This window comes from Bufo bufo, chromosome 7 (genome assembly GCF_905171765.1).
Source record: "Bufo bufo chromosome 7, aBufBuf1.1, whole genome shotgun sequence".
Taxonomy (NCBI): domain Eukaryota; kingdom Metazoa; phylum Chordata; class Amphibia; order Anura; family Bufonidae; genus Bufo; species Bufo bufo.
The window spans coordinates 25,825,690-25,840,487 of NC_053395.1; the positions used below are offsets into that span (position 1 = coordinate 25,825,690).

The window sequence follows — 14,798 nt, forward strand, 5'->3', positions numbered from 1 at the left end:
GACGCCAGCAGATGCTTCCCTGAGCTGAGATTTCAGGGAGAGGGTGTCAGCGGGTGGGTACCGCTCCGGGGGGCGCTCACAGTTATCTACAAGAGGATGATTAACCCTGGATCAGAATGAGCTGCTGGGGGTAAGTCCTCTCCATTAACCCTCTATCTGCCCGCCGCAGGCAAATTCACCTGTACAGTTAATAACATTAATGAAGCCGTTCTCATCTGGAGGTGGATTGTAGAGTGCTAGCTCCGAGGACAAGGGGCGGGCGGGTGAGGGCTGTGTGTGGTGTTTTATGTGTAGTCTTTGTATTCTGGGGTGATGTTGGTAGGGGAGCGCTGCTGCGGGAGGGGGGCCCAATCAACACCGCCAGGAACCAGCAGCGGCTCCGCTCAGGTGGAGGCGTCTGATCTGTGGTGATAGGAACCAAGGGTCGGAACATAAATACCGGACACAGAGAGGAGACTTCACGTACTGCTGTCTTCAGAGGCTGCAATTATATCTATCTATTTATCTATCTATCTATCTATCTATCTATCTCATATCTATCCATCTATCTATCTATCTATCTATCTATCTATCATCTATCTATCTCCTATCTCTCTATCTATCTATCTATTATCTATCTATCTATTTATCTATCTATCTATCTCATATCTATCTATCTATTTATCTATCTATCTCATATCTATCTATCTATCTATCATCTATTTATCTATCTATCTATCTCATATCTATCTATCTATTTATTTATCTATCTATCTATCATCTATCTATCTATTATCTATCTATCTATCTCATATCTATCTATCTATCTATCTATCTATCTATCTATCTATCTATCTTCTATCTATCTATCTATCTATCTATCTATCTATTTATCTATCTATCTATCATCTATCTATCTATTATCTATCTATCTATCTATCTATCTATCTATCTATCTATCTATCTATCTATCTATCATCTATCTATCTTCTATCTATCTATCTATCTATCTATCTATCATCTATCTATCTATCTATCTATCTATCTATCTTCTATCTATCTATCTCATATCTATCATCTATCTATCATCTATCTATCTATCTATCTATCTATCATCTATCTATCTATCTTCTATCTATCTATCTATCTATCTATCTATCTATCTATTTATCTATCTATCTATTTATCTATCTATCTATCATCTATCTATCTATTATCTATCTATCTATCTATCTATCTATCTATTTATCTATCTATCTATCATCTATCTATCTTCTATCTATCTATCTATCTATCTATCTATCTATCTATCTATTATCTATCTATCTATCTATCTATCTATCTATCTATCTATCTATCATCTATCTATCTTCTATCTATCTATCTATCTATCTATCTATCTTCTATCTATCTATCTCATATCTATCATCTATCTATCTATCATCTATCTATCTATCTCTATCTATCTATCATCTATCTATCTATCTTCTATCTATCTATCTATTTATCTATCTATCTATTTATCTATCTATCTATTATCTATCTATTATCTATCTATCTATCTATCTATCTATCTATCTTCTATCTATCTATTTATCTATCTTTTGCTGCTATTTGGTGAATAAATGCACGCCTGTTTTTGGAAGTGCCACGGAGTTCGTTTTACTTATCTATCTCTCTATAAATATCTATCTATCGAAGAAAAATGGCAGCACCAGACAAAAGAAGGCAAACCGAAGGTGCAAGCCCAATGGGACAAGACTATCGCCCAAATATACAAATGAAGCAAAAAGCCCGCACTCTCAAATGGAAAAAAGGAACAAAATGTATTCACCCATGCCAGATGTGACATTTCGGCTCTATACTGGAGCCTTTCTCTCGCTTGAGAAAGGCTCCAGTATAGAGCCAAAACGTTGCGTTCTGCATGGGTGAATACATTTTGTTCCTTTTTTCCATTTGAGTGTGCTGCCTTTTTGCTACGTTTATCTATCTATCTCATATCTATCTATCTATCTATCTATCTATCTATCTATCTATCTAATATCTATCTATCTATCTATCTATCTATCTATCTATCTATTATCTATCTATCTATCTATCTATCTATCTATCTATCTTCTATCTATCTATCTATCTATCTATCTCATATCTATCTATCTATTTCATATCTGTCTGTCTATCTGTCTATCTATCTATCTATCTATCTATCTATCTATCTATCTATTTATCATCTTCTATCTATCTATCTATCTATCTATCTCATATCTATCTATCTATCTATCTATCTATCTCATATCTATCTATCTATCTATCTATCTTCTATCTATCTATCTATCTATCTATCTATCTATCTATCTATCTATCTATCTCCTATCTATCTATCTATCTATCTATCTATCTATCTATCTATCTATGAATAAAGCTTTATTGGCAGGTCTAAAATTATACATTAGTGTTGCCAAAGATGTGGGAAATAGGGGGGTGAGACATGTGGACACACCCGGGGTCAGTGTATAGGAGTCAGGCTCCTCTCAGTCTGTGGCAGGCACTGATATATTGTGCTGCGATGTCCACAGTGTTCTCTTTCTCCTCCATGGAACTGAAGTCTGGGCAGAGATCAGACAGTCTCCTAAAGTGGATGTCCCTCACTGCTGAGTACTATTTATCTATCTATCTATGGTTAATTATGGGGTTACCGGGTGTCAGACCCCAATCGATCTGATACTGATGAACCATCTGAAGGACGGGCCATCAATATCAAAAAGCTGGAATGCCCCTGTAACAGTTTCCTCTCTGCTACATCTGCTACATTGTTCTGCGATAAGAACAGTCATTTTAATGATGGATATAAATTTGGCCATTTGGATTCTGGGGCGCTGTCTCCTCAGCAGAGCTAGTGATGGCGAATCCAGTATGACCATAGAGACACCTGGCCATTACATGGAAAGAGCCGCAAGGCACCGCACGCTGTGGGGGGCTGTGATCGCTGCAGCCAGATTTCTCATGAGAAGCCTGCGGACATTCTCATCTCAGAGGCCGTATAATGTACTGCAGCCCTGCGGCGTGCACCAGTCTCTGCTGCCTACCCATCAGGTAATACTGAACATTCCTCTGCAGAACCAGAAGTGCCAGCATGTCTTAACAGCCAGGGGACAGCATGCAATGTTATAGCTGGTAGGAGACCACTTATTATGGATTCAATTATTCTGCGCGCGTTAAATACCTTCCAACAGACTTGCGCAGGAGTGTAAAAAGGGGCAGGTTTATGCAAATGTAATCAAGAGGGGTGTTTCTTACCGATTTTGGGGGTGCTCTGGATACTTGCTGAGTGGTCAGGCTCCTCCTACTATGAGGTCAGAGCTGTGCTTTTTGACCTGAGCCAGTTGGATAATTCCACCTGCTGCTCCCTCTCCCCTCTCGCAGTCTCACGCACACAGCAGATAGATTGCAGCTGCATCCCCCTCCCCTCTGATTCCTATATACCATCTTGTACTAGATTTTAGGGCTCGTTGTCAGGAATAGGTGAATTACATGCGATGGAAGAGTAAAGGCCACTTTCTTACAAGATATATTACAATACATCTGCAAATAGATTAAGCTATTTACCCTCTAGAGTATATTCTTTAAAAGGGCTGTACCGGATTAGAAAAACATAGCAGCTTTCTTTCAGAAACAGCGCCACTCCAGTCCATGGGTTGTATCTGGTATTACAGCTAAGCTCTATTGAAGTACTGTATATAAGACCGAGCTGCAATACCACACACAACCTGCAGACAAGTGTGGCGCTGTATTTGGAAGAAGGCAGCCATGTTTTTCTGATGTACAACCCCTTTAAGTAGCTTTCACTCCCAGTCAGCCGGGGAAGTAGATTCTAATACACATGCAGGTTTACAGGAATATACACTTTCCCGCATACCGGCAGCTTCACCTGTAATGACCCCATCTCTGCCTATGTGATTAGAACACAAATCATGAAAAATGGAAAGAACCCTCGCGGCTGATAGTGAAATGCAGACCTCTTAACGAAGACAAAAACGTACATCTGAATAAACACGCCTGTAGCAAGAACACTTCATATTTATTTCCTTCTCCTCTGTATCACATTAGCCTACTATCCAATAATTTATTCATGCTACGACCCTGGAATGACAAGCTGATACTGCCTTAGAGTGAATGGCCATATCCTTATAGCAGTCGCAGCTCCAGTTTGTCTGACACAGAGCTCCAAATCCCCTGCATTAACATAGAACTAAGTGATAAAATTCAGTCTGCCTGCGGCCACCACTAGAGGGAGCTCAGGAGCTTACTGCATACTATTTATACATAAAACTCAATTATAAAACAGTATGCGGTGAGCTCCCTCTAGTGGTGGGCGCAGACTAGATATTTATTCTTTAAATCTAGTCTGTGCAGGGGATTTGGAGCCCTGTATCTGAATTACCTTCCCTGGACAGACTACATTTAAAGAATAAAACTCAGTCAGTCTGAAGCCACCACTAGAGGGGGGTTCAATGCATACTGTTTTATGATTGAGTTTTATAATTGAGTTCTATGTATAAATAGTATGCAGTAAGCTCTTGAGCTCCCTCTAGTGGTGGCTGCAGGCATACTGAGTTTTATTCTTTAAATCTAGTCTGTGCAGTTAAGGTAATGTGATGGAAAAGTAAAAAAAATAAAAATAAACACACTGATAGTCTTTACCACATTGTGCTGACTCATTTTTTTAAAATGTTTTAAAGCATATTTCAGATACAGGGCTCCAAATCCCCTTCATAGGCTAGATTTAAAAATCAAACTGGCTGCAGCTGCCACTAGAGGGAGCTCAGGAGCTTACTGCATACTATTTATACATAGAACTCAATTATAAAACAGTATGCAGTGAGCTCCCTCTAGTGGTGGGCACAGACTAGATTTTTATTCTTTAAATCTAGCCTGTGCAGGGGATTTGGAGCCCTGTATCGGAATTACCATCCCTGCACAGACTAGATTTAAAGAATAAAACTCAGTCAGTCTGCAGCCACCACTAGAGGGGGTTCAATGCATACTGTTTTATGATTGCTTTCTATGTATAAATAGTATGCAGTAAGCTCCTTAGCTCCCTCTAGTGGCAGCTGCAGCCAGTCTAGCCTGTGCAGAAAATTATTCAGCACAATGTGGTAAAGACCTATCAATGTTTTTTTTTTGTTTTTTTTTTACATTTCCATCACATTACCTTCCCTTCACAGACTACATTTAAAGAATAAAACTCAGTATGCCTGCAGCCACCACTAGAGGGAGCCCAGGAGCTTACTGCATACTATTTATACATAGAACTCATTTATAATACAGTATGCAGTGAGCTTCCTCTGGTGGTGGCTGCGGGCAGAGTTCTATTCTTTACAGCTAGTCTGTGCAGGGAATTTGGAGCTTTGTATCTAAAATATGCTTTCAAAATATTTTAAAAAATGAGTCACATTAGCTTCATTAGATTTAAAGAATAAAACCCAGTCTGCCTGCAGCCACCACTAGAGGGAGCTCCCTGCATACTGTTTTATGATTTAGTTCTATGTATAAATAGTATGCAGTAAGCTCCTGCGCTCCCTCTTGTGGTGGCTGCAGGCCGACAAGAGTTTTATTCTTTAAATCTAGTCTGTGCAGGGGATTTGGAGCTCTGTATCAGAAATATGCTTTAAAATATATTTAAAATGAGTTGGCACAATGCGGTAAAGACCTATAGATGGGGTATTTTTTGTGTTTCTTTTTTTGTTATTTCCATTGCATTACCATCCCTGGTTGAGGAAGGAGTAACAGTTCTCCAAGCCCATGTGGGTCTACATTTTGTAAGTTCATACATGGATCCTGATTGCCTCTTGGAACCTGCCCAGTCCAGTCTTCTGCACGTAACTCTGGGTAGACAGTGGGTAGCTGGCTCTCCACTGGTGGACAAAACTGTCCCTTTCTCCCAGTGATGCTGAGGACAGTCTGTTCTCACTCTGCGCCAGTTGACTCTCCTGAAGCTAAATGACCTCTGACAGGTGAGAGGAGACAAACCCATCGGGGACAAGGAAGGAGATATGGGACGGGAGAAGGGGGAGGGGGGGGGGGGGGGGGGGGGGTGGAAATGTCCTTGAAGTTAAACCAGTCTTATTCTTTGTTGAACCCTCATAGTCCACGTACATTACTATCCTGCTTATGTGTTAGGTTTGTTTCTTCGACATAAGTGGACACCAGGGGGCGCCAGATTACACAGCAGAGCCATTTACTGTAGGATCTTGTTTTTTTCCATCTTTATTATTGTATTTTATCCTTTTTTTTCTACCTATTGACTGAGGACTCAAAACTGACAGTTCATCAAATTCTCTGGTTACTAAGGGAAGGAGCAGCAGCATGCAACTGCGCAGAGCACCGAGAACACGGGATAAAGTGTTGTTCATTTTTGTATGAATATTTTTTTCTGTTTAGGGGAATTTCTTGCTTAAATACAGTGATTGGGGAAAGACATCTATCTGCCTGTCTATATATCTATCTTATATCTATCTATCTATCTCATATCTATCTATCTATCTATCTATCTATCTATCTATCTATCTCATATCTATCTATCTATCTATCTATCTATCTATCTATCTATCATCTATCTCATATCTATCTATCTATCTATCTATCTATCTATCTATCTCATATCTATCTATCAATTATCTATCTATCTATCTATCTATCTATCTATCTCTATATCTATCTATCTATCTATCTATCTATCTATCTATCTATCTATCTATCATCTACAGTATCTCTATCTATCTATCTATCTATCTATCTGTATATTTATCTATCTATCTCCTATCTATCTATCTATCTATCTATCTATCTATCTATCTATCTATCTATCTATCTGTCTGTCTGTCTGTCTGTCTGTCTGTCTGTCTATCTATCTATCTATCTATCTATCTATCTGTCTATCTATCTCCTATTATCTATCTATGTTTCTATCTACCATCTATAATATTCCTCGTAATCAGCTGATCACTGCACATTCTTAGACAGGTTGTATATCTTGTTGCCCAGTATATTTCCAACGTGGCGCTAAATTGCAGTTTCTTTGGTGGAATGAGAGTATGTCCTAATTATCTAGCGGTAATATGTATTACCACTGGGGCATCTGCAATGTTAATGAATATCATTGCACTTTTCCGTCCTGTGCTGAATTTCATGATGTGTCTGTGGGGAGATATATTTCTCTGACCTGATAAATGATAGAATCCGGGCTGAATGCAGCCACCACTAGGGGGAGCTCACTGTGGAGAAGATTGCTGCTCATTTTGAGTCTTGCCATGGGGCCCTATTATTTCACCTATGCCTTTGGATGGATGGATATATAAGACAGGGACCTGCCACCACTAGTGCACCATCCATATGGCAGCCCGCATGTGCCCCACCTGCAGACAGACAGCAGATGGCGCAGACATTTTCCATGTTGTGTCTGAACACAGCCCTGCCATACAGAAATGTGCTGGGCCCTCGCTGTCATTTCTTCTGTTTTGCATCTTTCACAGAAATGTGGAGCTGTTATCGTCGTGGAATGTCTGTGGGTGTCTAATACGGGTGCTCATCAGTCAGAGCGGGTATAAGTTAACCTCTTCAGTGCCATGTGGTATAAAGGCTCGATTCATTAGAGCCAAATGGTCAGGGCTTCAGCAGAGCCACTTGGGTAAAATTAACCCCTGCTGATCCTGGCAAGGAATCTTACCATCTGCCCATATTTGAGCAACTTTTTGCTTTGCTGCATAGGAGCCAAGAACTATGGCCCTACTGTCACCCTTAGGTCAGGACATGCTGGGAGTTGTAGTTTTTCAACAGCAGGAAGGCCACAAATCTAATGTTTAGTTAATCTCCCAGGCCCCAGTGTAAAAGGCCTTCACAGCCCTTTACACCCCATCTTCCTGCAGCCACCACTAGAGGGAGCTTATCACATACATTTACAGTATATGATAGTAAGCCAGTATACAGTCACCTCTTAAGCTCCCCCTAGTGGTGGATGGAGGCAGGCAGAATTTTATTTTTTTAAAGGGCTTTTCATGGACTGTAATATTCATGAACTATCCTTAGGTGGGGGTCGGTTAAAATGGGATCAGCACTGCAGTACCATTCATGGCCACTACCCCCGTTATCCCGGGGTCTGTTCCTCAGCTGATCAGTGAGGGTTCTGTGAATCAGGTCGCCCACAGATCTCATATTGATGACTTATCCTGAGGAGATGCACCTCATGCCTATTCTAGTGTCACCTAGATGTAACTAGCTAAATAAAAAGAAGACGAAGACTCGCTGCATGCGAAACACAATTTACTGTGCATAAATATTATATTCTAATAGTGTTTATAACTACTTAATGCACACGATTTCGAGGCGAGACCGTCCCTTTAAGGCTGCTGCCTCAGCTGATACCAATGTTATGTTCATTAACACCCTGTGTCTGGGCTTGTTCCCGATCCACCATCATTTAATAACCTGTAATCTGCTGGGACACACCGCCATGTTTTACATAGATATGGCGGCTATGTCATCTTCTGCTGAGAACTAGGGCAGGCGCTTTTCGAGCATCCGCTTACTGACCAGCCATGCCGCTAGCTGAATGTGTGAGCTACAGTGCCAGGCACGGGCAGTAAGAAAATTATGCCAGGTAAGCAATAGAAGGGGCGCCAGCAAGTACCGCTGCCCCTTTCAGTCAGGCAGCACGGGAGTCACACCCCCCCCCCATCAATCCATTGTGACAACCTGCGGGACACTGTCGTAGTAGCACGACATTGCCATTTTATGCCACGCCACAACAAGTGTGGCCCTCACCTTCACATTTGGCTTAGAAAATCTTCCTCGATGGGCTTAAAGGCTATGTTCACCTTCAGGGGCAATTTTTTTTTTTTATGATTGCATTTTACTCATTTTGGGCTAAAAATCATTTTTTCAATTGTTCTTTATTAAAAATATTGAGCCGTTCTGTCACAAAGGGTTAACTGTTTGTCTAGATGTATGAATCTACTTTCACTTTCACTTTCACTTTGCGATAACCCTTATCTCTAAATTACTAAAAGGTCATAAACAATTATTTAATCTAAATGTTCATCAGTAAGATAAGAATTGATCTATAACGATAAGGAGCCGTCAGCTGAACTGCCTGACGGAATAGAGTGAAAATTCCGATCCTGCTACTAGAGAAACTCAAGGCTGCACAAAGACAAGGGTTCAACATTTTTAATAAAGACCAATTGAAAAAATTATTTTTAGCTCACAAGTATGCGACAATAAAAATAAAATTGCCCCAAAGGTGTACATAGCCTTTAACACGCCCATGTTGCCAACAGTCCCGACTTTTAAGGGACTGTCCCAAATATTCAGAGACAGTCCCTTCAAATTCAGGCTGTTACAACCCAACAATGGGTGTGGCTTATAAGTGGTCAGTCCTTGAAAGATTTGAGCGTTACCAGGGTGACGCTTATACAGTATATGCCCCAAAGTTGGTAACTAAAATTTTGATAATTATGTGTATGTAATGAGTTGCTCAAAATACACCACACCATGTCGGGCGATTCGTGTTTCTGGCAAAGCTAGACATAAACCTCCCCCCAGTTAGGCCTCAGGTATTTAACAGGAAGACAGGCCTTGCCTATAGAAACCAATCACAGCTCAGCTCTCATTTTACCACAGCAGTTGAAGAAATGTAAGCTTAGCTCTGATTGGTTGCTATGGGAAACCAGGCCAGATTTTATTTTGGACAGTTTTCGTAAAAAGAGGCCTAGTTGGGCATTTTTCATCGAGGGCGGGTGACCCAATCCGTGCGGAATAACAATGATATACTTTGGCCTGGTTCGGACTTCGCCAGCTTCCCTTGTCCTTCTCTCTCGCGTCCTGGGACACCGTCAGTATGTCTGAGGAAACTAGGATGATATGAAGAATCTAGGTTAGTGGGAAATGATACCGAATCACGTGCTGAAGAGAGCACGTTAGACTTGTGCTCAGGATAATGGTAACGAGGCCAAAATTAAAGGGTGTCTGTCATCCAATCTATGTTATCTTATAATATATTCCTATGGGAGAATATGGCGGCTTACGGTGGCATCATAGTCCCTTCATATGGCCATTAACGTAGAGAAGTGCCTTCTCGCCCCCGGTCCTGTGATTGGCTGAGCAGGCATTTCCTGTGTGTCTAGCGGGAACCAGGAAGTGAAGGCAAGCGGCTAAGCATCATAACATCAGTGGTGGGCTATGCGTGAAGGTGAGCAATGCTTCTTTTTAAAGGGGTTTTCCAAGATCTTTTGGATAGGTCATCAGTATCTGACTGGTGGAGGTCCAACACCCGGGACCCCTGCCAATCAGCTGTTTGAGAAGGCACTGGCTCTCGTAGTAGCGCCATGGCGTTATCTTAGCTTACAAAACACAGCGCCGTCCATTGTATAGTGGCCGTGCTTGGTATTGCAGCTCAGCTCCCTTCACTTCTATAGGACTGAGCTGCGCCTGGGCAATGTGACCAATGAACATGATGTCACATGGCCTAGGGATAAGGTGAGAGAAGGCCGCGGCACTACTGCGAGTACCGCTGCCTTCTCAAACAGCTGATCGGCAGGGGTCCCGGGTGTCGGACCTCCACCAGTCAGATACTGATGACCACTCAGCGAATCAGGATACGTCATCTAGTTAAAAAAAATCTCAGAAACCTCCCTTTAATATCCATTCTGCCCATTATTGAAAAAAAGCTCACCCCTTTAAGGAGTTTGCCTGTCTATGAGGTGCAGCTTGTAGACTTGCATTGTCGCCAGCAGTCCCGAATTTGCAGGGACCGTCTATGCACTATATGTGGCATGTGAATATGGGCTTGTTCAATCATAGCACTGGCCAATCACAGTCTGTTTGGCTCAGTCGTGTGTGTGAGAGTGGCCAATCACCGGTCTCCAACCTGCGGCACTCCCAGCTGTTGGAACACTACAGCTCCCAGTATTTCCTGACAGCTCCCAACTATCAGAGCATGCTGGGAGTTGAAGTTTTGCAGCCCAGTGTCGGGTCTCCCAGTGCAGTGTGGGGTATACATCCCTGCAGAACAACCCCTAATGCTGTGCCATGGACTCCATGTTGGTTGTCACCCAGCCTAGTAATGGCTGGATAGTGTGAAAGCTTCCTTTCAGCAACAGTGCCACCCTTGTCCGTAGGCTGTATCTGGTATTGCATCTCAATCCCATTCAACTAGATATGGCTTTGGTGCAATACCACACACAACCTATGGTCAGCAGTGGCGCTGTTTCTGAAAGAAGCCGCCATGTTTTCCTCATCTCATACAACCCTTCCCCCTCCCAGGCCTGGATTTTCCGGTTATAACTAAGAATTTTTTTCCGGAAAGCTCCTTAAGGAAAAACCGCGTCAGGAACATTTGTACTTTCCGGCTCGGCATTGACTTTTCCATTCTCTCAGGTCAGAGCTTTCCTCCATGCATTGGAAGTGAATGGATATCCTGGTAATGGATGGATAACTTTCCAGCGCCGTCTGACTAATGTGACCTTCCGTGCCAGGCTCCCGGGGGGTTTCTACAGTTACAGGAGAGCTCTGTACACCGTCCTTCCCCCCCGCATGGCCCTTTATGTAAACCACCAGCAAAAGCCTATATACCTCAGCCTCTTCCAATGCAGATATCTAGAGTGCAATATCACCTAGATTTATGTGCAACTCCTTGAAACGCATTGTCTCATGAATCGGTAATGGACACTGCCATTCGTGGACCACGGGGCAAAATGCACCGCGCTGCTTGGATAGATGGGGCAGGACATGATAAAGGATAAGGGGACATCAGTACCTTGGAGGCTTTCACATGGCAAGGTCCTTTGCCAATCCAGTCCTGCAAACTTTTTGCACTAAGGGCTTCTATAGTCACTTAAAGGGCATGTCCACTGTCCTTGGCATCCTGCTCCATAGAACAGAATGGTCTACAAAATGGGACTACATGGTAACTATCAGCGGACTCCAGTGCCTTGGACGCTCCCATTTGACTTGGGCCCTTTGTGAGACCCGTCAACGTGGTGTACTAGGCGCTGCTGTGGTCACTGAAAGGGCATGTCCACCCCTATTGGGATCAGTGGCCACATTGCTTTGGGAAGACAGGGGTAAAGGAAATTGAGACTCCCATAAGACTTGGCTTTGGTAGTTAGCATGCCAAAGCACTAAGCTATACCAGAGCTTGTACTGTTGGCACCCATGGTGACTTAAAGGGCATGTCCATTTGTCTATGTGTTCACGTTTGGTTCTAGATTATAGGGCAGAAAAGCTCAAGACATAAGTTCATAAGGTATTTTTAAATAGTAGATGAAATAAGTGCTTCCAATGGAGTCTTATAAAATGAAGGAGTTGTAGTTAAAGGGGAATTCCATAAAAAAATATACCGTATATTGGATCAGGCTGGGTCCCTGAGTTCAGTTGACTCATAGGGAGGATTCATCATGAGGGGAGTGTACGTTGCCAAAATTGGTGACAATTTTATCAAATGTCCCACGACCACTTCCCTGCCCACTTTTTCAAAAATGGTGGAAATGGTGTCAAATCTCAAATTTTTGCACCAAAAATGGAAAGCACCAAAATTTGAAACCTTTTTTTACCCCTAAATTCTGGAACAAAGGGAATAATAACCCCCCCCCCCCTTCCCCATACAGTTTCCAACCGTAAGAGAGGATAGAGTGAATTTAGGCCAGATTTCCCCTTTAAAAATAGCTGCGGTGACCCCTTCTCAAGGTTACGCTCAGGCACAAGGACCCCACCAAACAGTCCCTCATATCTCAGCTTCCTGGACTCCTTTGAGTGTGATGTTCAGGGTGGCGAGTGTACAATGGGGTAAATATTTGGGCTTCGAGGGGAGTTAGATGTTGGCCGGGACGTTAGGCGATAGCGTTGGGGTATGACACATTTCTCGTCAGCCTGATTGTGTCTGCTGGATCTCAGATCTGGGATGGTGTCCAGGTTTCGTTTTACGCTGGTGTAATCTCCCCAGACGAGCAGAATCGAGGTCAGGCAGGAGAGATGTTATTTTTAGGTCACAACTTGGGTTATTTTTTTTTTTTTTTCAGTTTTTGGATCATATTCTCCATCTCCGACCACAAGAAAAAAACGCAACCGAGGACACTTACGCTGAAAGCGGCCATGTTTTGGATTTGTCCCATAAGACTAATAACTTCCCCTTAAATTACTAGTAAATAAAAAAATAAAAAAAAATAGTTACCACCATAATGACCTCTCAAGGGTTGTCACCCAGCTTTCCCAGACTCCAGAACAGCAAATCCGCCTAATTATGGAGTCAAACATCCCTGGTACACATATTACAATGTAACGAGGTGGTTCTGAAACCAAATTTGGGTCTAAATTGGGTGACAACGCCTGTGCAGACTGTAATGGTTGTCAAAAACAGAAAAGGACGATTTACCTACAGTGTCTGCCTACAGCTGCCACTAGGGGGAGCTCCTTACATATAGAGATATACAGCTAATACCGGGATCTGTAGGCATGAGCTCCCTCTAGCTGTAGGTGTAAGCAACCAAATTTTTATAAATTTTTGAGTCCTGTAAAATTACCCTTAAACCTTTCACCATCCTAAAAAGGGCCGGGCTGGGGCTCCTTGGGCCCACCAGAGGAGATAATTATCAGGGTCCAAACCCCTTATCATCAATAGACAGAAAGATACCCTAGTAACAAGTTATTGGCTTCAAAGGCAGCTCCAAATATTTTTTTTCTTCTGGATCTTTGGGGTCCACTACAGTATTAGAGCCTGGGCCCACCGGAGGAACCTTTGGCACTCTGGTGGGCCAGTCCAACGCTGATCCTAAGGTGTAGACCCACTAACCACTCTAAACCCCAAGGATATTCGGTATTAACCTGTTACCACCCTAGAGCACCTTGTATATTTTTATCAACCCCCTTACTACCCTAGACCACCTGATATACCGTATATTGGTTATGAACTTATGACGACAAAGCCACCGGCATGAATGTTATTGAGTTGGAGTTTGCAAGGAGTGGCAGGAGTAGTCGGACCCCCACCATCTAATGAACAGGTGGTAAATATTTTGGGTTGGAGTATGTTATTACAAAAAAAATACCCTGATAGTCACAAATGAAGGCCATTAGTGGCAGAGGCTACCCTGCTTGCGGATGGTTTCCATGTTTCAAGTAGAGCTTCCCTTTATACCTGAAAAGTTGAGTTCACCTCTTGTGAGATATTTCGGAATAATAGGGTGCCCGTAAGAGGCGGTACAGACAGAGAAGGAACAGGGTTAATCGGAGCCGCGGTGGCGGTGTGAACTCCCTCTCTCTACTCCCCGCCATTTATTGCAATGACTCGGCAGCGTTCCTGTGGGCATTCTCTGTGATTGAGGCAGCCAGCTCATTAACAGCTGCACCCCATGGGTATTCAGCACAAGTGAAGGAGGGGCAGGACACCGGGGACAGATAAGACATCAGATCGGAGGAGGATCTGTAGCTTCAGTACCGGGGACAGCGGCACAGACGCAGCAGGAGTGACTCTGACCAGCCGGATGGTGCCCACCTGACTGAACATGGGCAAACATCACGGCTTTTCCAGGCATTTCCGGTAAGTTGGTCAAGCCTCAAAGGGTCTCAAGGGGGGGGAGGGCGCTCATGCTGCCATCAGTGGGACCCATGGGGGCTTGTAGACCACCACGACTTGACTCATTGACTTGTCATAGAAGGCCATCATCAGAAAAGCCCTGGGGGCACGGATGTCAATTTAGGTATAAACCTGAGGTCGTGTATAAGAGACGCAGAGACGATGGTGTATGAACAGTATTCTGACAATTTTG

At 42.8% G+C, this 14,798-nt stretch overlaps 1 protein-coding gene across 5 annotated transcripts in view; it reads left to right on the plus strand.

Annotated features, from left to right (window-relative positions):
* The window catches only part of LOC121008543 (Grid2 interacting protein), a 77,096-nt gene that overhangs the window by 24,897 nt on the left and 37,401 nt on the right, over nucleotides 1-14,798 (plus strand). The window contains exon 1 of one of the 5 annotated variants that reach the window (XM_040441170.1): nucleotides 13-130. The exons of the other annotated variants lie outside the window; for them this stretch is intronic. Within the exon in view, the coding sequence (XP_040297104.1) occupies nucleotides 117-130 (14 nt within the window). The 5' untranslated portion in view covers nucleotides 13-116. Of the gene's footprint in view, nucleotides 1-12; nucleotides 131-14,798 lie in introns of those variants that run through there. 5 annotated transcript variants of the gene reach the window in all.